This window comes from Cinclus cinclus, chromosome 22 (genome assembly GCF_963662255.1).
Source record: "Cinclus cinclus chromosome 22, bCinCin1.1, whole genome shotgun sequence".
Classification (NCBI taxonomy): Eukaryota; Metazoa; Chordata; class Aves; order Passeriformes; family Cinclidae; genus Cinclus; species Cinclus cinclus.
In genome coordinates this window covers 5,068,474-5,094,188 of record NC_085067.1, presented here as the reverse complement: position 1 = coordinate 5,094,188, position 25,715 = coordinate 5,068,474, and the positions used below count along the sequence as shown (strand labels likewise).

The window sequence follows — 25,715 nt, the reverse complement described above, 5'->3', positions numbered from 1 at the left end:
CTCGGAGTCATTCTCAATCAGTTCTTGGAGTACTTGAAATTAATAATTAAAAATGGAGGGGGTATGGCCATTTTTAATTGGCCATGTTAGTATGAAAATAATTAAACACAACACTATAGAAGTAAGAGAAACCAAGGTAACTAAGTTAACTTATCAAACTTAGAAAATTTGGCTTTTTTTGAAAAAGGTGACTTTCTGTAATTAAATGATTCAAGGGGTTGGGGGAAATTGTATATTCTTATTACAAAAAAAAACCAAAGCAAAAAACTTGCGAGGAATGTTAAAATGAGATTTTGTAGCTCTTGCTCTCAATTCTACCTACACAAGTGTGTCAGGGAATAGTCTGGGGATTCTTTGGATGGGGTGTTCAGGAAGATAAAAAGCTGTTTCTATATTTTTAGAAATATCAGTGAAAACAAAGTTACACAAATGAATACCAGCAAGAATGTTCTGCAGGAATGTACAGGTGGTTCAGAAGAGCTGTTTCTCTGTGTGGTGGTGTGAGAGCACTAATTCAGTGAAAGCCAAGGTGTGCAGGAGCTGTCAAAGGCTGAAGGACAGAAAATCGGGACCAGGATCCCATGGGGGCAACATTTTTATCATCAATCTGCATTAAAGCTGCTTTTGCCACGCTATTCCTTAAAATCTGCAAGGGGACAGTGGTCCTTAGGCCCCAAGGATAAGATTCTTGATGTGCCTCCACACAGTAAGGATAATTCTGTCAGCTCCAGATTGAAAAAGAACTTAACTTTTTCGTAGGTAGAAGCCCCCAGCTTTGTTCCAATGCTTCACCCACTGCAGAGCTGCAATGCAAGGGTGCCTTTTAATGAGATTAGCTGAGAGAATTTCAGAGCTCCCTGCAGCCAAAAGGAAGAGGCTGTGCCTGCCCTTCCCCAGGGCCCTGCCAGCCGTCCCCTTTTGCTTCACCTTGCCCTGGAGTTTGCAGAGCCCCCCTGAGCTGATGGAGCATAGGGCTCATGCAGAAAGCTGCTTTTCCATTCCCTCTCCTTTCAACTGTGGGTTTTGGCTGAAGCAGTGGTTGTATGAATTCATGTGAAAGTTCAGGGGGCAAAGGGCAAGCAAGGATTGCATCAGCAAATTGTGCTGTATTTCCTTGGATTAGGCTGTTTATTCCTCATGCTTTGCTAAATCCGTGAACAATTCCCAAATATCTGAATGCCATCTGTAATGAGTGCATTCAGAAGAATTTAAAGTATTTAGACAATATGCTATTATTCAGCAAGGGTACCAAGAATGCACTTCACTTCTGGCAGCTAAATCTGCTTGAAGTGTCCTGATTTACTGATACTGTTGAACTCTCTGCAACCTGAGTGCATGCTGAACACAAGGATCACAGAAAAATTCCTAAATTGAGCCAAATCTAATTTACTGTGCACAGCTCTCCAAGTCTCTGCTGCAATATAGACTTTTATGGTCAATGAAGTGCAGAAATTATTTGCAAGTCTTAAAAATTTGCAAAGAGATAGTGACTGTGCACTACTGGGACCTTTTGAGTGCCTAACTTTGTATCATGTATTTACCAGCAATTCAGAAGTGAAGGTTTACAATTTACAAGAAGCAAATTATTCCAGATTTCAGAAAAAACATCATTTTCTGATCTTATTTCAAATAAATAAAGCAAATTATTTTTCTGGGCTTGTTACCTAATTTTCACTTTAGTTACTGATGTCTTTGTGTTTAATAAATCCTGATTAGATGATCCTGATATGTGAAAATATCCCTTGAAAACAAAGTACTGATTTTCTGAGCAAGTGATACAAAAATAATTCTGTCAGATTTTTAGACTTATTTTAAGAAAACCATAAGGTTATGTTGATCTTGCAGACTGTGAAACTCTTGTTCATCAACTGAAAAACCTAAGGCCAGCAATAAACCATTGAAAAGATGTGCTTTGAATGGTGTTTAAGGTGTGTGCCTTCAGTCACCCATCAGGAGCCCATTTCAGTGGGCACAATACAATAAACGGGATACCTGACTGTGTGTCCAGGAGGTGCCAGGGCCAGCTCTGTCTCTGCTGTCAAAACTTGCAAACGTCTCTGTGCACTTCTCCCATCACAAGGGGCTGAGCATCCATAGCCTGCACTTCCAAGGAGACACTGGGAAAAGAGACAAGACTTCAGTCCCAGCTACCCTGAGCAAATCACAGAATCGTGGGATGGTTTTGGGTTAGAAGGGACCTTAAAGCTCATCTCAATCCAGTTCCTCTGCCATGGGCAGAGAGAATTCCATGAGACCAGGTTGCACCAAGCCCCATCCAACCTGGCCTTGAACACTTCCAGGGGTTGGGATCTTTGAAGACCAAGCTCATGCCAGCTGCACATAATCCCTTTTTAGTTTTCTAAAACCATTCTGATTTCAGAAATCAAGGCGTTATCTGAGTTATTTAAGTGAATGCTACTTTTGTTTTTTCAGAAGTACTTTGTCAGGAACTCGTAGAGCATTCAATTTTACTTTCTAGATTTTCTAGCCTCTTGAAACTGAAACTACCACGTGCTATGCACTGGAGGTGATACTTTGAGCAAACACCCTGGAGAGGCTGCAGAAACCTGTATCTGACCGTCTGCCTTTTGGTCACAGATCCACCCTTCCAGGTGAAGCACACCCGGTGATTTGTACCAAAATACCGAGAGAGGGTAATTCAAACAGTGCTGTCAGCGTCTGAGGGCAGCACAAACACGGAGAGAATGAGCCGCACTGAGGGAAGCACCACCGGCAGCCGGGCCCGCAGCCATGTCCCGGTCATGGCCCCGCCAGAGCCAGCCGGGGCAACGGCGGATCCATCCCCGCCATTGCCGGGCCGCCTCATCCCTCACCCCGCGTTCTTCCTCATCCCGCCTCACACCGCTCCATCCATCCCGCCTCACCCCTCACACCGCTCCATCCATCCCGCCTCACCCCTCACACCGCTCCATCCATCCCGCCTCACACCGCTTCATCCCTCATCCCGTCTCATTCCGCTTTGTCTCTCATACTGCTTCCTCCCTCATCTCTCACAACCCTCTTCCCGCCTCATCCCGCTTTACTCCTCACACTCCTCACGCCGCCTCACCCCGCCCCCCGCCCGTTGCCATGGAGCCACCGTTGCCATGGGAGGCGGCGGCGCGCATGCGCCCGCCCGCGGGAGTGCCCGGATGCAGCGGGAGGAGGCGCTGCCGCCATATTTGCCCGGAGAGCAGCGAGCTGGTAGCTGCCGAGCCCCCCGGACCCATCGGCTGCCATCCGCCCCGCGCAGTCCCCGCTGCCGCCCCGCCCGTAGGACATGGACGATCGGGAAGACCTCGTCTATCAGGCCAAGTTGGCTGAGCAGGCTGAGCGCTACGATGGTGAGCGCGCGGGCTCGGGAGGCCGTGCACGGCCAAAGGGAGAGGGAGGGAGGGAGGGAGCGGCCACAAAATGGCGGCTGGGCGGGGGAGGGGGGCAGGGGCGGAGGAGGGGGCGCACACAAAATGGCGACGGGGAGCGCCTTGAGGGACCTCTGGAAGCGGGGATGGGGGGCCTGGGCGAGGGGGTGTCTCGGGCCGGGGCGGGGCCCGGGGCGGGGGGCGGTGGCGGCAGGAGCCGGGAATAAAATGGCGGCCGCGAAGGGCGAGTCCTGGAGGGGGGGCAGGGGAGCCGCCCCCGCCTCAGGGAGCCCCACAAAGAGACCCCGCTGCCCCTCACGGCGCCGCGAGGTCCGGCTGGTCCCGGCCCCGGCCCCGCGCTTCCTCCGGCTGCGAGGCGCGGGCGGCTCGCCGCAGACAACGCCCATGCCCAGCGCTCCGGAGGGGGGGCCCGGCCCTCGGCCCCTCGCCGGCCGTGCTCGTGGGGGCTCCCCGGGGACGGGGCTGCGCCTCTTTCTCTGCCTCTACTCCCGGCTGGAGATCCTTGCTTCTGGCAAAACCAGAGAGGGCGAGTTCTCACCCTGCAGGGAGCGAGTACATGATTCACTGCCCAAAGAAAACGCGTACGCTTTCATTATGTGGTAGAAATTATTACAGGTAGTTTTATTTTCCCAGCGTCTTCTTTTCATCCTTTTTCTCCTTTAAGTTTGTGTGTTATCCCTGAGTAATATCCGTGATAATTTAATATCTGGGGGAGAAATGGTAGAGGGGAGGAACTGGCAACCCGGGGTGGTGTCTCTTGCCCCAAAAATGTCTGTCTTGCAACTGTTCCTTTTAAACATGGTTCCCCTGCATATAATAGAAAGGGCCTTTAATTTTCTCGACTCTTCTGAGACTGTTACTTTGCCCTGAGAACTGTGATTACTCATTTGAAGTGAAATAAATATATGTATGTGGAATGTATGAATGCAGTAACACTTCATTTAGAGAGGTAAGAAGATACTCTGAATAATTTCTCTTTGTAGATTTTTATAGACACCATGACCAGGTTCTCACCAAATGACCAATTTTTACTGAGTTGTGTTAAAAAACATCCGATGGCACCATTGCAGAACATCTGAAAAATGCACGTCTTGGGGAGGAAAAGAGAAACTAAAACAAAAAGAAGGTCTAAGTAAGACTCCATTCAATTAAAGTTCTGATGGGAAAATAGTTTAGAATTAATAGTACCACTAAAGGAAGGCAGTCAGGCAGTTTCTACAATAACTGAAGGACTTGGATAAAGAAAAATGCCCCCCAGAAATCAGGTATTTGGGTACAATAATTACCTTGGCCAGAGGGACACATCCATATTCCACAGTAAGTTGCAACTTCTGCTGAGGAGAGAAGGGTTCTCCACCTGGTACGGATGACTCAGTGCCACTGAAAGTGTTGGCTTTGGTTTGAGTGGAAACCCAACATCCTGGAGGAATCATCCTTGGGAGCTCTTGAGGCATGACTGTCTCTGGGGTTTTCTGGAGTCAGCAGTAAATCACTTTGTTAGAAGGTAATAGGACTCTACCCCATGGCACAGATCTGCAATACAAACTTCCTGTCAACTAATAAAAATTGATTGGGAGGGATTATTGCCTTCGTGCAGCATTCCCCTTGGGTGGACTTTTGGTTCTCCCAGTATCATGAATGTTTGTAAGCAGCCCAGAGCAAAATGTGGAAGACTTGTGTTGCATTGCTTCTGAATGGGCATGAGACTTAATACAGTTTAGGAGGAAGCACTGAACCTAAAGTTGTCTTGTTTAAATCAGTGCTGTAGGTTTTGGACTTCCAGAACTTTTAGGAATCAAGTTGGGGGAACATAATTTAAGATGCATCCTCTAATTCTGCCATCTGCTCTAAATGCATCTTCACTTCTCTTGTGTCCATGGCCTGGAAGAAAATGTACTGTAGATACTGTTTTATCATTTAATTCTGTGTTCTTGTTTAGCTGAAACAATTAAAAATGATTGGCATAATTTGTTCTTGTTTATGTGAAATAATGCAGTTCTGCCAAGATCATAGCTGAGATTGCTGAATAATTCTGTGAACAAAGTGATTTGAGAAGCAATATAAGGAAAGAAAGAGTAAGCTAATCCTAATGTTGCTCCTCAGTTTGATCTTTGAGGTGCACAATTATAAGGCCACAGTTATTAATTGGCACATATAAAATGGGGTGATGGTAAGTACTGGCTACAAGATATGTTGGAATACAAGACCCTTGGGTAATTCAAATATAAGTTTGACAATTTTTTGTGTTTAACATTAGGATAAGTGTAAACTTCTGTCCCATCTTTCTCCTGGAGACTGGAAGAGTGGTGGGTTGCTATTTATGTATGGCTCATGGCATTTATAGCAGCACTTATGGTGGGCATCCAACTGTGGCTTCTTTGGTGTTACTTAGCTGACCCACTTAGGGAATTTCTGAAGTCTTGGGAGCTGCATTTGTGAGTGGTTGGGAATCTAGTCCTGTGTCTGTACTGTCCTCAGGATGATGGCCCAGATTAAGAGGACAACTTTCTAGGTACTTTTGCAGTGTAAGTAGCACTTAAACCCTGATCTCCAGAGATACTAAGAGATTTGGGTGTCTGGCTATCTTCACAGATCTGCTTAGGCATGTTATGGCAAATCTCAAAATGCCAGGAACTTACTGGCAGTACAGGAAGCTTGGTGAGAAATCTCACTTGCTGTTCCTTATTGGTAGAATAATACATGATTAAATGGACTCCTTTTTTTGGAAAACAATTGGAGTAAGTGATACTGTGGAGCTCTTTATATCAAGAGGATGTAGAGAATTCCTGTAAACTGCTGCTGAATATTGAAACCAATTCCTCTTTGTAGAAGCTGGGAACATCTTTGTTTCAGGTGGAGAACAAGCTATGTATGGTTCAAGGCAGACTGTGAGCAGATACTTCCAACAGCTGCTTTGTACAAGTCTTGATTTACATTACTTGGGTGAGGTGAAATAGGTGCAGTATTCTGTTTTTTGTGGGGTTTTCCCTCCCTAAACCAGAGAACAGGGGAAGGTACAGGTAAGGAGAACAAGAGCCCACCCACCACAGGTCTGTGCCTCCCAGTACAGCAAGCTAACAGCTGGCTCCCTTTGTCTTTAGAAATTGTCTGTCAGGGAAATGTGTCTTTATCATGAAGGCAGGAACGGGTGCAGCAGTGGGTTCAGTTCAAGATTTGAACCCTTTTTAGGAAGAACTGTCTCCTAGTAACAGGTCTTCAGCTTAGAGCCTGATGAGGAGTCAATAAGTCACAAATCAGAATTGAGGTTGCGTATTAATTTTGGTTTGCAGAGGATTGGTCTCTTTCAAGCAGATGTCAAGCATGCTTCAGTTTTTTTGGGTTCCTCTCCCCAGTAATGGCTACCACTTTACCTTGTCTAAGGTCTTACTGGTGTAGTAATACGGGGTGTGGCTGCTGTCTCTGAGCTCAAAGGCAGAAACATCTCAGCATATCCCTAGGAATTGGAGGAATCCAAGGGTTAAAATACTGGCAGGACGGTGCTAAAGGAGTAAGACTGTACATTTTTAAGTGGGAGTTGTACATACTGGGACATAAATTGGCTTGTGATTATAAGGAATTGAGTGGGAGACGTCCTTTGTCTGTAATGGCCTTCTTGAATTTCCTGAGGTACCAGGAGCAGACAAAGGAGGCAGAGTTCTACAATTGGATGGTGAGGTCCTCTGTAAGGAGCCAAGAAGCTGAACTGGTGTCCAGTATTAGAGGATTGCTCAGTAGCAGATCTCAGTTAAGGGGAGAGCTTTATGATGAGGCCTAGGCTTGAGATGTTTGCTTTCAAACTGAAATGTGTGTTAGAAGTAGTGGGGAAATCGTCTTGATTTAGAAAATTAAATGTCCACAGCTTGAAGAAATCACAGGAACTATTCAAAATGTTGCAAGAAGGGCTTGTGGTAGACCATACAATTGGTTATGCAGAAAATCCCACTGTTGCTTGGATAACTTGGCCCTAACCTGTGTTTCTCCAAGTGTGCAGAGGTACAGGACTGTTGATTGCAGAGTCATGCTGTCAGGTTTGGAAGGGTTTTGACTGCACCAACTGTTACAAACCTTACACAAGGAGTAGCAGTGTAACCCTCTGCTTTGTCCACAAAATCATCATCAAGCCACTGTGCAGCTTATTTGGTGGTTTTTTTTTCCTTCCTCTACCTGTTGGTTGTCTTAACTGGGATTCCACCTGTTTGGTTCTTTTATGCTCGTTTGTGTAAAACATACATCGTGGTAAGTGTGGGATGCTTCTCATTTGTGCTTGAATTCTGGTCTGACCCTTAGAATCAGTTCAGTTCTCTAAATTAGAAGCAAGATTAATTTTTTTTCCCTGTGGATTGTTGTCTGAGCTGGTGACCTGAATGAGCCAGTTGAGAGGTCAGAGGCAGGAGGGAATCCATGGGGGTGGGTTCAGCCATCCATGGAGTCCTCATTGCCAAATACAGGATTCCCTAAGAGAACAGTAAAACCTCATGCAGGCAGTGTCATAGTGTGTTCAGAGGAGTTCCTAATGGATGGAAAGAAGAGCTGAACTTCCACTTGGTTGAACTTGGAGCTCATCAGGGTAGTGAGTAGGGTGGTGCCCACTGATGCTAGGTGGAGGTCTGTAGCTGTGGGCATTAATCTGCACAGTTACTTTCATCTCTTCCTGAAGAAAATACACTGGCTCCCATTTCTTCAGTTTTTCCCATGTTTGTTCCTAGGAGTTTGCTGCTACTAAGCAAACTTTTGCTCTTTCTTTTTTACTTCTGCTCTCTCAATAATGTTAGCCTGCTTCTCAGCACCGATCCTTTGTGATTCCACTGGTGGGCTTTCTCTGTTCTCAACACTGGAGTCTCATTCATACCCTGTTTACTGTCTTTCAGCCAAGTGTTTATCCATGTGAGGACTTCCCTTCCTATCCCATGGCAGTTGAGTTCCTTAAAGAACCTTGGGTGAGGGACCTTGTCAAATGCCTTTGGGAAATCCAGGTAGACTATTCCAATTACGTCTTCCTTGTCCACGTGCTTCACTTGTTCAAAGCATTCCAGTAGATTTGTGAGGCATAATGGAAGGCCATGCTCTACAATATAATGTGTGTGTATATACCCACTCATTCCAGGGATTTTTTTAAATGTAATTGCCATTAACTTGACCACTAGTGGGTATTAGGTTCATGGCTTTGTAGGTCCCCTTGAGTGTCTGCTGGAACCCTTCTCAAATGAACAGTGTAAACCACTTTGTGTTTGCTGCTGCTGTTGAAGTCCTGACTGAGAGATTACAACAGTTTAGGGTCAGATACTTCAAGTTCTTGTGACCTGTTCCTGATCTTGTGTTCATTGCAAGAATGAGCAAGTACAAGACTTAACACTTGTACTGAGTCTTTGAATACTGTTATTGGTGTGTGATCATCTGTGGTGGACACAAGGAAAGACTTGTTTTTTCTTCTGTGTCCTCTACCCCCTCACAGCTCGCAGGATGCTCATTTGCATCTTTCAGCTCCTGAAACACTGAAGTAGGTATTGAGTAGCAGCTCAGAAGCTCGAAGATCTTGGTTTGCTTTATTGCCCTTATCTAAGGGCAATAGAAAAGATTAAACTTAAAGCACAACTTCGGTTTGCTGATGTTCTGCTGCTGCTAAACGGAGAGTTAAGACAGTGCTTCTGCTCTTCATTACATAATATGTAAGAATTCAACTTACTGGGTTCTCTTAAGGTTCATTTTGATTTGAGTATGATGACCATTTCATCATCTTCATCCCCCCTTTACTCAGTAAGTTCTTTTTCTGTTCTTAATTAGCTTTCCTTCTTAAGTAGTTCCCCTTTTGGAAGGGAGGCACACCACTGAGGGGTTTTCTAGCTCTTGTTTTTTCCTGTGGTAGCATTGAAATTCTTACAGTTTATGTATGTGTGTGGAGGCAAGGGGGAGTTACTTCAGCATTAAGGTTGAAGTAGATCCTGTGTATTGCTTAAAGTCACCAAAAAATCTGACCCTGTAGCATCCTGGTTAGTGAGACTCAGGCAGTGAACTACAAGTTCAGACGCTGTAGATTTCCCTTAACAAGCTTTCTTTAGTGCACCAACCTTTGTTTGTAACAGAAACCACTTGGCCTAATCACAAATTTTGACAGAACTGCCAGATACTGGCTATTCTCTTGCTAGGGTCTAATTTTTTTTTTTTCTTCTTTTGTAAACCTATATTGGGAAGGTTTTTAATATTTCCACTGAATTTGCTGTACATCACCCACTTCCTTATTTCCTTACCTAGGGATATTGCAGTTCCTCTGGGTTTTCTGGATTTCTAGAGTTTAAGAAGCAACAAATAACTAGCTTCTCATTTGTCTCTGGTCAAGAGGCAGTAATTATTTTGTGGCCTTGGCAGCTCTGACCTTTGTTCCGTGGCTTGGCTCCTAAGGATGCTTATCAAGCATGTTTCTCAACACTTGTAAACTTCCCCATGACTTCTTAGCTTAGACTAAGGTTTATTCTGTCTTTCACTTTAAACCCCAATCCCAACCATGCACCTTGCTGTTCCACAAACCTTTTGTAGGTGGCCACCTCTGTACCAGCCCTTTGTGCTTTCCAGTCTGTGCCTGTGTGTCCCTCCTGGTGGCTGGAGGTGACTCAGCAGGGTTTGCAATGGGGAACCAGCATTTTAATTGTAGTAGTAGAATATAGGAACCTAAAAAACAGTCTGGGCATCATTACAGATTTGTAGTATCTTAGGCAGTTGTTTGGAGTCTCAGCATTTCCTTAAGAATATACAAACCTGATCAGACAGTGGCTGTGTGTTGAGGTATTTCTTAACCAACAGCAGGTGCTTGGGAAGGATCCAAATCTAGGGCAAGCATGTCATTCTCCAGAATATTCCCCTCTCCATCCACAATTTACATTTTTGGGATTTCCTGCTCTGATAGTGGCATGATCTGACAGTAGCATAAGGTGACAGCCACAATCAGCTGAGAGGCTGGAACTTAACCACTTAAATACAGCCTGTGTGTCTCTGAATCTGCATGACACTGCTTTTTCCATAATGCAGTGAGCATCTCTAGGTTTTGTATGCAATGAGTTGTCATTACTGCAATAATCCTTCTTAATAAAGTGTAATCTCAGACTTGTGTTTCGTTTTGAGTGGTCTCTGACTGAACTTTCCACTTCCTTGTGGAAACTTCTAGTTAGGTCAGACTGCATTCAGAATAAAAAAATATTTGTTCTGTTGACAGGGAAAGATAGTTTTATTTTTGTTTTCTACTGGAGGAGATACAGATATGTTGTCCCCTTGCTTTTGTACTTAAGATTTTGCGTTCTTAAGATTTTTCATCAGGCTTCAGTTTTCAGGGCTGGATTATGGCTTTACCATGGAAGACCAAGGTAAGTGCATAATATTTTGTCTTGTTGAAGTACCAGCCCAGATTTTTGTATTTGTAAGTAAAACTGATTTCTTTAATAAACTAGAAAGCTTTTTCTCCAACAGCTTTGTGGATAGACTGATAAATGTTTTCTCTTTGGGTAAGACAGTTGTTTATGGGTGGGATTCTAATCTGTGGTTGTATGGTTACTCAGTGACAGGATGAGGATTTTGCAGAGGAGACCTTTCAGTTCCTGTTGTCAGGGTGTTGGGAGATTGTGTACCCGGTGTGAGGGGTGGTGAGGCTGAGGGTTTTGTGCTTCAGAACAAATGCAGGAACCTGAGGTGCTCCCCCATCCCCCAGCATCCTGTTCCCAGGGGCTGACACTTGTCAGGGAGTCTGTTTAACTTACTAACAACTCAGCCATAAAAATGTTGTGTGATAAGGGCTGTTTGCTGATGGGAGCAGTTGTGAGCAGGTGCCTGTTCTCCTTTGGCTCACTTGTTTCTGTGGTTGTGGCTCTGCAGGAGGGTGGTTAATGAGCTCCTTTGCCAGCAGACTGAAGAGATGCAACAAGGCTAAAAGACTGACAGAGGAGCTCCTTGTAGGGCAGGGTTTTGGGTTTGGCTTGGTACCAGCTATTGCGAAGCTAAATTGGGTTTATCCTCCAGTGCACAGAGGTGTTGAAACCTCTGTTTCAAGGGCTTGTAGCTCTTCAGACTGGTAATAGATAGATCAAGTCCTGCAGAAGCCAAGCAACTGATTAAATTGGTAATGATGTTTTTGAATGTACACTAAAAACAGCTACTCATTTACAGGGAACAGCAAGTCTTGTGTGTAGTTTATTTTAAATTGTCACACTAGACAGATGTGCTTCTAGGGAAGAGATGGTAAAGGAGACCTGTAGAACAGTTGGTAAAAGGTGCCCTTTTTGCCCCAGTTGTTGCAATTTCCTGATACAGGGCAGAAATCTTGGAAGCTGTTACTTTTTATGTTCCTCAACCTCCACACTTCTGGACTAATTATTCCATGTAGATCATTGTTCTGTGAGATAAGTGTGAATAGATTTCTGTTGTCTTCATTAAGAGGCAGGTTTTCTATAAAAGCGTTGCTTACATCCAGAAGTGTGGCTGAAGTGCTGTGTTCTTAATCCAGTGGATAAAGAAAAATAATACAAATTGTTAAAAAAAAAAGGCAGCATCTTCTGTAACCTGTGGGTTGCTGCTCTGAAGGCAATCAAATACTAGGCTTAAAAACAAGACCTGCGTTTTTTGCTGGAGCTTGACAAAGAGACCCAGGTCATAGAGACTGAAAGTCTCAATTCTTAATTGTCATTTTTGTCCACAAGAAATGTTAGAATATCTTATCTTGAGTGTAGCTCTGTTTTAATAAATTTAAAAATACTAGATGGTTTAATTTGCATGATTTTAAAAATTCACAGCTTTTAAGTAGATTCTTTGGGATGGTAGGGTCATTCTTCAGGAAATAAGTAACAGTACTTGATTTATTTAAGTAGTAAATTGTACCTCTGATTATATTGCCTGTAACTTAGGTGGCTTAAATGACTTAATTTTGTTTATGTTAATATTAATTGTGTGAACAGGGAGTGTTCTAGGGCAGCTCTCAGATTCTTGAGCAAAAGCTGCTCACCATTTTGCAGTTGCAGAGTGGTGTTTTCAATAAGTTTTTTATCAAATCCTTGGTGGATTTTTTTTGTTGCTTTCTGTGATTCGGAGAAGCAAAACCTGCTGATAAAAATAAAGCCACCCTAAAATTTTGGCCTCCACATATGGAGACCTGTTGGAAACTGATAAAACACTGTTCCTGCCAGGGAGCCTACAGTCTCCCTTGCTGAAGTAGCTGTTAAGGTTGTGATTTTGACATCTAAAGGGGAAGAAAAAGATAGGTGAGCTTCATTTGTATATTTAACACTGTTCTTCTAATGTGTCCTGAACAATCCCAGTGTGGTGGTTAGGTAATGAAAGGGTTATAGCCTCCCTTGAGTAGTTCAGTCTTTGCTTCCAGTGGAGTGTAGGAAAGCTGGTAATGGTTGTTTTAACCTCAGGTTTAGAAATACTTTTAAGTAAGCTTCAAATACAAATATACATTAATTCATATTTCATGTGTTACTTTTCAGTGTAAATGGTTGCTTGGCATGGTGTATGTGGTTGCTGTGGGTACACTCAGGATGACTTTTTTTGTTACTGCTCCAAGAACCAAATTTTTCTTTTGGCAGTTCATCTTGCAGCTTTGACTCAGTTTCCTAGTAACAGTACTCATACATCTCTACATGTACTCAAATCTGGATTTTGTATTTTTCCTAATTACCATATTACACTGTGTTCCAGTTGACAGATCAGTGGAGCATCCTTTAATTCCTCATTTTTATCCTGACTATGCCAAGAGCCACATCACGCTTGCTCATGTTTTCTCACTGTTCTCTGCCTTCTCCAAAGCACTCTGGAGAGCACACACTGCTGTAGGATTGTGCTCATAGCTGTTACCCACTGTAGGAGAATGTTCTTGCTGCTACATCCTTTTTGTCTGTTTAAAAAAAAAAAAAAACAAACAAACCAAAACCCAAAGCGAAAGCTAAAATACCTTCGAAGAATTTCTGGAATCCTTGTAAAAGACCAGATGAACATCAGATACTTTGTTTGTGTGTGTGCTGATTGATCTGTTTGGAACACTCCAGGGTGAAAGTGAGGAGTAGCTGGATTGAAGGAGGAGGGAGCCTAATTTCCTAAGCTCTCATTAGTGTACAGTTGTACTGAATTATTTGAAAGATGCTTCAGGTGTGAGAATAATTGCCTGACCTTTTCCTCCTAGAAATGGTTGAATCAATGAAGAAAGTGGCTGGAATGGATGTGGAGTTGACAGTGGAAGAAAGAAACCTGCTTTCTGTTGCATATAAAAACGTGATTGGAGCCAGGAGAGCTTCCTGGAGAATAATCAGCAGCATTGAACAGAAAGAAGAAAACAAAGGTGGAGAAGACAAATTAAAAATGATTCGGGAATATCGGCAAATGGTAAGGTGGAGTTGGTCTTGCAGCAAAATGTCATTTAGTCCTGGTCCCCTTGCCATAAACTGCCCTGGTGTTCCAGAGTGCCTGTGCTGTGCTGACCTGGCGTAGGGTGACAGCCTTGGAGGGCTGGAGCTTGTTCCTTATCTGGAGAGTAAATCTCTGGGTGAAGGGGAGGGCTGTGGTGTTGCTGTAAACACTCAGAAGGGCAGCAGGCTCAGGAGGGGGAAGGCTTTTCCCTCAGTGCATCAACAGCTCTGCCAAGCATTTGAACTGCACTGCCACTTCCCTGCTTACTCAGGTGTGAGGCTGCAGCTGCTCAGGAGGTCTCATTCCTTCCCCTCCAGCCTTCCTGACCCCAAGCAACTTCTTTTTTAATTAACCCTTTCAAAGGAGGTGTTTGGCTGTTAAGCTTCCACTTCCCATAGAAGTTGCTTTGTGTCATACAGTGACACTTTGTGTGATTCCTGTTCTCTGTCCTAGAGAGTTCAAAACGTGAACACTTGAAATGTCCCTGAGGGAGGCTCTTCTTGGCTCCTTGTCTTTTGTCACTCCATTTTCCTGGGCATGTCATGGTCATCCCAGCTGTGAAACTTGAGTGTGCAGCAACCTTGTTTTCTCTCTGAAGAGAGAGGGAAAAATTGATCCACATAACTTCATGCTGACTTAGTGTGGGCAGCTTTACCTAAAATGGAGAACTTGCAGCAAGCTCTGACTTTCATTGGTAAGGGCTAATGAAACCTCCAGCCCTTGGTGAGTTGTTGTTCCCCCTGCCCTAAATGATGGTTTAGCACAGAGCAGGCATGCTTCCATACTATTTAAATCCCACACATTTCTTCAGACACTTCATCTCCATTATTTGAGGACAAGTGACTCCACATGGCTCACATCTTCACTTCCAGAGAAACAGTGGAGTCAGTTATATCACCTGGCACTGATTCATATACCAGCAATGGAAATGATGTTGGCTTGGAAATCTTCTCCCAGGAATGGCTCTGGACTACTTTCAGTTGACTCGCAGGGTTTCTGTTGCTCCATGGAATTGTTAAAGTTGTGAGTTTCTAATTTTATGCTGGCATGCTGATGGGATGAGACTCTGCCAGTTACATACAGTCCCAAATAACCTATTATTGATGGGTGTCTACAATCTCCTAACAGAACATAGAAAACAAGACAACAGCCATGCAGTGATTAAATTTGCTTTATATTGTGTGCTTCCAGGTTCTTTTGTGGGTGGTTATCATCTTCTGCCAGAACATTTTTAATGATGAAAAGACTCTTTTCCTGATTTTGAAAGGACTCTAGAAATAGCCTTTATTCTGCATCTCTCTTTGTAAAGGACATGTGCCATTCTGGATGGACTGGGGTGCAAGAAGTACAAGTTTGAGTTGTGTGAAGACATGGAGAGGCCACATGAAGTCAGTGCCATGCCAAGAGGGTGCTCAGCTGTTAAATGCTGAGAGGAAGCAGTGCACTGAGTGCTGTCATTGGTTCCACACAGGAGGAAGGGTGGCTGTGTCTGCCCAGCTCCACAGGGAGTGTTAGCAGAGGTTCCTGAGCATCACCTGTAGCTGAAAGCCAGATCTGTTAGTAGCTGCTAGGAGACTTAAATATGGGTTGGCCTCTGCTCTGGAAGTGTGAATGGGTTTGGCAGGATGGCCTGGGAGCAGGAAGGGCCTGAGGAACATGGCAAAGGTTTGGATGCTGCTGCTCACTGTCACTGCTGAACAGTAGCACTCCTGCCCTGTTGTGCTCAGTGCTGCCCTGAAGAAACAGCTTCCAGCAGAATTCTGGTCATTATGATTCCCTTGTCAGCAAATTCTGCCTATTGTGGCATTTTCCAGAGTTGGGTTTTCCCAACACTGAACTTTGCTCAGTTGTGAAAGGGTCTGAAGAAGGAAGGAAAAAACCCTAACCAGACAAACCTTCTCCCTCAACCCCCAAACCATATATGGGACCAGCAAGGCCAAGTTTATAGCCCTGAGGAGTTGTAGAGAGCCAGCATCTCTAAAAGATAGATCTCTCACCTACCACCAGAAGCAGCTGTGACCTTGCTCAGCTGTGGAGTGCTGCTCCAGTAGAAATAGAAATTTTCTGTAGCAGTTTCTGTGAAAGTAATTCTTTGTTGGGTTTGGTGTATGTCAGTATTGACTATAGTTCAGCTCATGGCTCACGTTGGGTGTTTTGAGCTAGTGGCCAGCATGGCTTGGGGCAGAGCTCGAGGGATAGAGGCGTTTGGAGGGCAGGGCTGGGCTGGCTTTGTCTCAAGTGTGCACTGGGCAGTAGTGAGAGATGAAAGACACCAGACTGTGCCTCTTCCCAAACCACTTCAGCTGAATGGAGCCAAACACATCCATAGCCAAGAGGGAAAATGCCACTTGCGTGCTTCCTTTGTAGACAGGCTGCTCTCCTGGCTCCTGTGGCCATTTGGATACACAAAAGGCCCTGAATTTCTCATCTGGCTGCATCCCTGATGAGAGCACAGTGAGGCTTGTGCTGTGCACCCTTGAGAGGCTGAAGTGGTGTGTGGCTGCACACACAGTGCAGTTCCCTCCCTTGCAGTCAAACCAAATCATTTCCACAGCATAGCACAGGTATTGACCTTCCCCTTCCTGCTGTGCAGGTGTGGCACATGGAATGTGTGTTTCCAGGGCTCTGACTTCCAACCTGGGCTGTATTTTGGGGCAGCTGCCAGGCTCTCCTCCATCCTCCCTTCTTAGAAAGTGCTCACTGAGCCGCTCTGTCTGGAACAGATCTGTTTTGTACAAGAGCTTTTAGTTTAGTTGTGGGTTTTTTGTTTGTTTGTTTTAATCACCTTAATTTATATTAAATCTTTTTAAGCTAAGCTTGCTCAGGGCATTTCCATTGCCCCGGACAGCAGCTGATCTCTGATAACTGTGACTGATCCTTTAAGCAAGGCTGGAAAAGGTCTGTCTGAGATGAAATAAAAGTTTGTACATGTGTGGTTATTTAACTAAAGAGGATTAGAAACTGATTTAATTCTTTGCAGTTTTGCTGAAGATCTCTCTGCAAAAGAAGTCATTGAAAAAGAGGATCAAGAGGAAAGAAGTTTGCAGGAACTGACTGCTGGCCAAAGGTTTTATAGCTCTTGTAGCCCGAGAATATATCAAGTAGATTCTTCTCAAGTGACCATATTTCAGCACCTTTCTTAAGCATTTGTCACATAATTAAGTACAGCATCTTACTCTTCCTGTGAATGTCAGGGCATTCTGACATTTTACATGAAATTTGCTGTCAGTTAATTTCGCTAAAGGAATTTTTGCAAATCTGTTACTTTGTACAAGTCAGTATGTGTATGTATGTGCCAGTTTTATTTTGGATCTGTAATTTTAACACCTTTTGGGTATAACTGCTGTTGGTTACAAACCCTGATAGTTTGGGAGCATTGTGGTGATAAAAGGATTACATGGCAAGGAAAATGCTTAAAGAAAGGAGGAAAGCACATGCTTGGGTGGGAGGATAGCAAGGGATGGACTGAGTGGGGCTGCTCCTGTGATCCAACACCTGCAGTTCCTGCTTAGTTTCTTTAATGCCTTTGCTTGAAATCTCTTTCTGTGAAATTGGCTTGAGCCAGAGTTCTCTTCAGCTGTAGCTGTGCAAGTTCCTGTGAAATCATGAAAAAGCAGCTATGGATGGGTGACTGTGTGCATTAAACCAACCACTCCTGCTGCAGTGAGCTGGGAGGCTGAGAGCCAGTGTGGTTTGGGCAGTGCTGATGTCAGAGGAGGGGGTTCAGCTTTTCTGGGTGTGCTCAGTTTCTGTGCTTGCTGGTGTGAAACTCTTCTGTGGTAAACCCTGACCTCATAGACCTTGCTTTATGTTTGGAACTGTTAAAAATGAAGGTTCATGTGACTGTTTTCAGTTCAGATTATTCAAATGCAGTATCTGTTTTTAGATGAGGTTTTTCTATACTGTATTTTGGCCACGGATTTCACTGCTGGTGTTGATGGTTTCTCTTTTTTTGCTGAGTTGATGTGCTTTGTCTTTTTCACCTGCTTCTGGAGCTTGTGTTCATCTTGCATCTGACCTTTGTGTGGCACATTTTGATTCTGTTCTGATACTCCATGATATTTGTCTTAAGGCCTTATTTCTAGAGCTTTGCCTCCAAGGACTCACTAGAAACTGTTGTGAAGGTGCCATTTAACTCGGGGGTATAATGGAGTTGAGCTGATTTTTGTGTTAATTACCTTCAAATTGTCCCCTTTGCTGTTGCCACTTTTAAGGCAGCCTTCCAGGATCAAAAATTGAAGGAATTGAGTTGTGCAAGCCTTGCAGTAAGGAATTACATCCTGAGTCAAACTTATCTGTCAAGTTGTCTTCTAAGGAATTTACAGTTCCACTGTTCAGTTCCACATTTCATCATCCATCAGTCCCTGCCTCTTGTGTGTGCCAGCTAAATGTGCAGAGCTGTTTTGCTTAATGCACCTGTGGAGCAGCTGAATTTTGTTTATTTTTCCTCTGTCCTACCCCTCTTTAGAATTTCATTATGTTACCTGTTTGATATTTTGGAACAGCTTTTAGTCTTTTAAGTGCTCACCTCACTCCCTCTTCTATTTTTGTTTTTTTTTTCCTAGGTTGAGACTGAACTGAAGTTAATCTGTTGTGACATTCTGGATGTACTGGACAAACACCTCATTCCAGCAGCTAACACTGGCGAGTCCAAGGTTTTCTATTACAAAATGTAAGTACCTTCTTGAGAGGAAAGGCCTGAAATAGAAACAGAAGTTAAGTAGCTGTAATGAGAACTTAATATATTCTGTTGTGCAGCTCTTAGATGTAAGAAACAACAACTTAAATTGGGTTGCTGATGTAGAAATCCCAATCCCTGCTTGGGTTTTTTTTTATTTTGCATGAGCTGAGTAAAGAGAAGAAAGTAAGGTGCGTCCTGTAGTGCTGGTGTAAAATTCCCTCAGCTCCTGGTGCAGTGTTGTGTAGACAGTAACTGAGCAGCAGAGTGCTTAGTCTGTGAATGTCTAAACCCACTTTAATTGTATTTTTAATTTAATGGCTGGTGGGCAAACAAGGATTACTGACTGGCTACTGTTTCTGTTCTCAGGAAGGGGGACTACCATAGGTATCTGGCTGAGTTTGCCACAGGAAATGACAGGAAGGAGGCTGCAGAGAACAGCTTGGTGGCTTACAAAGCTGCTAGTGATATTGCAATGACAGAACTCCCACCAACACATCCCATCCGCTTAGGACTTGCGCTCAACTTCTCTGTATTCTACTATGAAATTCTTAATTCTCCTGATCGTGCCTGCAGGTAGGTGGTGACTGGCACAGTGGGAATATGGGAATGTTGTGTGAATACCAGACAAGCCAGAAGTCTTGCTCCTTGGGTAACTGCTTCTCCTGCTTTCTTCCTGCTGTTGTTTGCTCTGGTTGATGTCAAATTCACTGGGAAGATTTTCAGCATCACTGTTTTCTTTGGAGTCCAGAGCCATGTGTGGGGAGTAATGGTGGGAGAAGCAGGACAGTGATAACTTGAATTATCTAATGGTAGTTCAGCAGCTTGCCAGGTTAACTGTGTAAACTGCCCAAGGTGTGAGGTGATTTCACATCTCCTGCACAAGCTGGAAGGGATGGTGGCACTGATTTCTATGACATGTGAGCATTTACAGAGTGGCAGTGATTGAAGCAAATAGCATTTATCTTCTGTCACTGCAGGTTACACTTTAGTTTTTAGCAGCCCTTAATCAAGATGTAGAAATGTTTTTCATGAAATCAATATTCTTGAGTAAAAGATATCTTCAAGCACAAAATGACTGGTGTTAAATTATGCTTCTGGATTGTGTCAGCAATATTTGTTAAATATTTGTTGTGTCATTGCAGGTTGGCAAAAGCAGCTTTCGATGATGCTATTGCAGAACTGGATACACTGAGTGAAGAAAGCTATAAGGACTCTACACTTATCATGCAGTTGTTACGTGATAACCTGACACTATGGACTTCAGACATGCAGGGTGATGGTAAGTGAGTCCTGCTGGGAAAGCTCATCCTGATCCAGGGAACAGAGCGTGCAGATGGAGAGGCTTTGATGGTTTGCTTCTGTCTCTCTTGGTAATGACCCTCCTGTCCTACCTTAACACTGGGTCAGGTGATAAGGGTGCCACTGGTACCTTTTGAGCAGCCTCTCAGCAATCACTTGAAGGAAGGAGGTGTGGAATTAGCAGCACTTGGTTGTTCTTCCCTCCCCACGTGGCAGCTGTAATTGCTTTAAAAGCAGTGACTTAATTTATTTCATCTTTTCTTTCTTGCTGCTTGTCATGCTCTTCTCTGGCTCTCATTCCAACCAGATGTGAACCTCCAGTGCAGGAGGAAGCATTGCAAATGCTTTAGTTCCCTTTCATTCCGGGTCACTCCATGTTCTCATTGCCAGAGCAAATGCCAGATAAGTCCCCTGGTAGTGCCAGAGGGTGGGGCATGGATTGCTTCTGTTCACTAGCAAGGGAAAGTACAAATTTTTGAAGTGGTTTTGGCACACTGAATGGAGTTTACCAGCACTTAACTTTGACATACATATGAATCTACTCATTCTAGGGTTTCTCTTTTGGAGAGACAAGTGAAAAGAGCTGACTTTCTTTACTTTTAACTTGGAAAGGAAGAACTAATTCCTGTTCAGATTATTTTGGGTACCTACAAATGCCCAGAGTTTAGAAACAATACTGCTGAACTTCATATAAATCTGTGTGTGTGTTAAGTTTTTGGTAAGCTGTTTCTTGTAGTCACACAGCATTCCTGAGGATGCTTCATTGGTGGTGTGTCCATTTGAAAGTAAATGCAGAATCTTAACTTTTCCCCAGTTCCCTGTTTTTATGCAGGATCATGGGCTTATTTTGAGGTGGTGTTACTCCATAGCTTCTCACTCTGATCTTTGGGCTGCTGAGACTGGGAATGCTGTAAATGGGTGGGTCTTGGCTCCTGGTTTATTCCACATCCAAATGTTTAAAGCTCTTGCAACTCCCTTTTCAAGGATTATAATCTTGTGCAGGATGGACCCTGGATGGATGTGTAAACACTGCAGGTGTTGAATGCCTTTCCTTGCCATGGGTGGTAGGCATTGGAGAAGAGAAATGTGTTTCAAATTCCCACAATTTAGATACAACCTTTACTTTTTTTTGTTGGAGCCCAGTACTCTGGTGCTCTGTGGAAGGCATTTTAGTGGAGTAAAAAGATTGGGTCAGTGTGGGGTAGTACAAGTATGTTCTCAACATTGTCTTGTAAAAGTTCCTGATTTGCCCATAGCTGATGTCACTCATGGATCTTGTAGAAGTTCCACAGGATTATTTACAGGCTCTTTAGATTTTGAAAAAAGAAATGGAGATCTATAAATTTCTTGCTCCACAGCATGGAAAATAGACATTTTGATTCCTGAAGTATTTGAGATTATTGTGGTTACTGGTGCCAGAAAGATAATTATTACAGAATGGAAAATCCTGTAGGACTGCCTAAAACCGTGGTGGAATTCTTCAGATCCAGGAAGAAAAAGTGTTTATTTAGAATGTTTAGACACAGGTGCAAAGTTGAGTTTCCTCATACTTTGCCAATACTCTGAGTGCATTTCCAGCTGATGTGTCCAGAGCTCCATATTCCCAAATGAGCAAAGCCTTTGAACAAAAAGTCAGTAGTGGCACAATTAGCAGTTTCCAAGGGGTGGGAGAGGCTTGGAAAGGGCTTTTCTTTGGCACTCAGCTTTTCCCTGTTTCCAGTTCAGCCATGTAGGGGTGTAAAGCCAGCCATGAGCCAGCTGCTGCTCTTCCATCCCAATCCCTGTAGCTTTCCCATGGCCCAGACAAGTGCTGAGTTTTATTTCCACGCTTGTAATGTCATCTCTATATGATTCCTGTTCTCCCCTTCTTTCCTGCTGTATAGATTCCTAAAGGAAATCCAACTGTTCATTTCCTAAAAACTCTACTTTGTAAGTCTCTTGTGGCTCACTGGAGTTTTCAGTGTCAGTTTTCCTGTCACTAACAGTGCCTGCCTCTGTCACCTGCTGCTGACAAACGCTTGTGTCCCTGCTGCCACTCCTGTGGCACCTGTCCCTGCCCAGGGATGATGTGCTTGACTAAGATTCAGAGTAACTCACATGTTGGGGAGTTGAGCTGCAAACCTGGATGGAGAGAAGAATATTTGGGCATGGGAAGTACTTCACAGTAGCCTGGTAGAGGAGTATTTGCTTAAGTGTGTTGGTTAGAGCATGCTCAGATCTAATCTGGGTTAGGGCCTCTACTTTTCTCTCTTAAATAATCTGATCTGGAATTCTATCTATAAACTTCAGTTTTGTTGAATGTCCTGTGTTCCTAGGCCCCTCTTCTAAAATCTACTTCTGTTGAACCTGGTGGTCATCCTGAATCTGGATATGCTCTGAGCAGACATTCTGGTTATCTGCTGGAAGTTATCAATCTCATTTTGCAAATCCAGTTTTTACTTAGTTTATTACCCTTAAGAGAGTCCCATCTGATGTGGTTACAGATAATTGTAAGCAATTTTTTTAGCCTCAATTAAGTGACTTGTGCATGTGTGATGGCATCAGCTGAGGTACCTGGAATTTGGCCAATTGCAGCAGAATTTTGGAAAGCCTTGCAGAAGGTGTTGCATGGGGTTCTGTGGGGCAGCTGGAATGGAGCCAAAGTGCAGGAGTCCCATGGACAGACCCCATTCCACTGCATGGCACAGCCTGGTTGAACAGAGACATCAGTTTCCACAAGATGGTTTTTCTTTAATAACCTCAAGCCCAGGGTTTCCTGTCAGGTTGGAGTTGGAGTAGGTTGTTTTTCATACCTGTGGTAATTCCTGCCATCAGTGTAACTATATAAAATTGCCTGAAGTACTGTGCTGTTGAGGCTTGAGTGGGCTTGGACAGAAAAAGAGAGAACAGGGTTTGGGGAAGGGATTTCCTGATCCAAGGATGTTGATCCACAGCAGTTCCCATGGTTTCTGCCTGGGCTGTCCAACCCTGGCTCAGCAGACTGCTCACCTGTGTGGTGGCAGTTCTCAGGGCTGGGGTTGTTTGTGTCCTCACTGTTCTAATGGCCTGGCTTCAGTTGTGTGTGAGGGTGCAGGTGATTCCAAGACTTGATTTCCATGGGAACGCCTCACTCCGGAGCTGGCAGTGTGGAGTAGGAGAGTGAGCGTGTGTTGCATGAAAATATTAATCTCTAGGGGCTTGTGAAGCTGTTCTGCAGCTCTCAGTTTTTAATGGTAACGTTTTCCTTCCTTCTTCCCACTTCCACAGGTGAAGAACAGAATAAAGAAGCGTTGCAGGATGTGGAAGATGAAAACCAGTGAGACACAAAGGCCAACAAGAGAACCCATCTCTGACCACCCTCCCCCTTCCCCACAAAAACCCTCAGTGTCACTCTGAGAACCACCAAATCTGACTTTTACATTGGGTCTCAGAATTTAGGTTCCTGCCCTGTTGGGTTTCTTTATTTTTATTTTTTTTTACACAGTTTAAAAGTTCTTAAAGGCAAGAGTGAATTTCTGTGGATTTTACTGGTGCCAGCTTTTAGGTTCTTTAAGACACTAACAGGACTGCATAAAGGCTCTTTCAGCATTACTGTATTGTCTCTGCCAGCTGTGGTGACATTGCCATCAGACCTGGATGTGACACCTGAAGGCCGCGTAGGGAGAGATTGGTCCTGGCCAGGTAGTGCTCATGTGGTGGCATCTTTCTTTTTTTTTTTTTTTTTTTTTTTTTAATAACTGTTTAAACTGAATTTTATACCAATGTTTCAACTTAATTGGGTGTTTAGCTCGAAGTTGTGAGGTTGCATTTGGGACATTTATTGTAGTGGTTTTACTGTATAAAAACAAAAAGTTTCCAAACTGCTGAAATGTTGCTGAAAATCATGGTGCTGGTAACAGTTCAACAATCCGTGGCTGCTCATTCTTGCCTGTTCTTTACTTTCCCTCCAAGCAGGTTAGCATTGAAGGTGGCATTGATAAGCCTGCATGCGTGTTCAATATTTTTTCTTTTCTCCCTCCCCTCTCCCCATCTCCCTACGCTCGCTCAACCTCTTTTGTTCAGTATGTGTAACTTGAAGCTAATTTGTACTACTGGATATCTGACTGGAGCCACAGATACAGAATCTGTATTGTTCTTACTGAAACACAGCATGGAATTAACATTAAACTTAAATAAAACAAACCTAAATTAAAAATGCCAACCATCACTATGAGTTTCTGTTAGAAGAATAACTTTGCTTTGTTGCTTGTACTAGGAACAGTTGGAGGGGGAGAGAGCAGCAGGAACAGCCTTGTTCTTCAGACAGGAGCTAAGGAAGATTTGGTCTGAGCGTGAGTTGTGCTGCTGGGAGCAGCCCTTTTATCCTGTAGTCTTTTCATATATAAACCCCTGGGAAATGGTTGGTGAATCCTCTCACCTGCTGTTCCAGCACTTCTCATCCAGTGCAGTTCCCTAGGAGAGAAGGGACACAGGTTATCTGCTCTGCTGGGAATAACCTGCTCCTTGGAATGGACACCAGGCTGGGGCTGGGCTCAGCCTCCCCCTAAACCACGTAAAGAAACTGCACCAAAGACAAGGGGGGGGTTGTTTTTTTTTTTTTTTTTTTTTGTAAAAATTTATTCAGCGTAGTCTGGCAGAGGTTATACACCAACATCTGCAACGTGCTCTGCACACACTGAGCACATCTGGGGGATGCCTGCAGTTTATCCCACATTCCAGCCCAGAGCAGGGCTGGACAATGGCATCATGTCAGGAAACGGAGCAGAGGGTGAGAGGCAGCAGTGGGTGAGAATCATTCAGGGCTGGCTGTGGCTGCAGCAGGAGGGAGGGGAAGGATGTCTAAGGCAAGTAGAGCAGGATGCACAGGCTGGGCTGTGCAGCTGTGCCATGGATGCAGCAGCAATTCCCCATGGAGCCCTGCACCCTGCAGCTGTTGGGGTTAAAGGAAGGTGCCGAGGAAGAACCTGTGCTGCAGCCAGCACCCAAGCCCTGTGTCTCTGTGGGGCAGCAGCAGTGCCCAGCCCTCCCTGGAAAGGCAGCACAGAGGCACTGGTATAAATACTGTGGGAATCAGACTTCCAGTTATGCCTAGGAACAAGAGGAAAAGCCATTTTTTCTGAAGGTGCTGCTCTGAGCCTGCGGAGCTGTGTGAGGAAGGGGCAGTGGGGACTCCCAGACAGAGAAAGAAAGGTGGAGGGAGAAGCTCATGTTCATCCCATGGCCAGCCCAGAGCAGTAGTAACCTCTGCAGTTTGTATTACATTGTGTTTGTGTGGATATGAAAAAGTCCTAAGGTATAAAAATAGCAAGAAATGGGACAGCTGACTTTAAAAAAAGATAAAAGTCTCTGGCTCTGGATCAGTGAAGTTACATGATAGGTTTTTCAGTTTATACCTTGTAACCATAAACTAAAAACAACAAAAATTCCAAATCTAAAACAGAAGTTTCCACATCAACTCCATCTCTAGTAGTGCATCTCGTCCTTGGCTATAAAGTATTTACAGGTTTTACTCATTTACACGATATGGCTTCACTATATTTGTAACACAAAGCATTAAAACATCTCCGAGCAAAATTCTTCATAAAACATTCTGAATACAAAGTTTGGCATTTCAGTGATTTGGCTGAGAAAGCAGCAGAGTTACTTGTTTTCTGAATGTGCTTTTTTTTTTTTTGGTGATGATAAGCACAAGTTTTGGTCATTTCCATGAGGGCTTAAACTCTTCCCTCAAAGCCCAGCTGAAGGTCCTGAGCTGTGGTTGCAGGGATGCTGTGCTGGACCCCATGTTCAGTCAGGTAAGGAGGAGAGGAGAAGGCCTTTGTTTGGGACTTGGAGAGTAAGACAAGAGAGCAAGGATGTATTTTGTGGTGGTTCTGAAAGTGCAGGTCTTTGGTAATAACAGAAAAAGCAAAGCGAGGAGGGTGGGGTTGCTGGGAACAACGTTCAGCCAATTCCGTGGAGGGAAAGGTCCTGGAGCAGGGAATTTGTCA

At 44.1% G+C, this 25,715-nt stretch overlaps 1 protein-coding gene across 2 annotated transcripts; it reads left to right on the top strand.

Moving 5' to 3' along the window:
* The first annotated feature begins 3,217 nt into the window (after positions 1–3,217).
* On the top strand, positions 3,218–24,702 carry YWHAE (tyrosine 3-monooxygenase/tryptophan 5-monooxygenase activation protein epsilon). 2 transcript variants are annotated; one of them, XM_062507122.1, is made up of 6 exons: positions 3,218–3,344; positions 13,543–13,742; positions 18,332–18,438; positions 18,814–19,020; positions 19,590–19,726; positions 22,993–24,702. In XM_062507122.1, exons 1-6 carry the CDS (start codon positions 3,281–3,283, stop codon positions 23,043–23,045), a joined length of 768 nt encoding a protein of 255 aa, XP_062363106.1. In that variant the 5' UTR covers positions 3,218–3,280; the 3' UTR covers positions 23,046–24,702. The 2 variants fall into 2 exon arrangements, with proteins under 2 accessions (XP_062363106.1, XP_062363108.1); XM_062507124.1 differs by lacking the exon at positions 3,218–3,344 and adding an exon at positions 8,338–8,356.
* Positions 24,703–25,715: the final 1,013 nt, after the last annotated feature.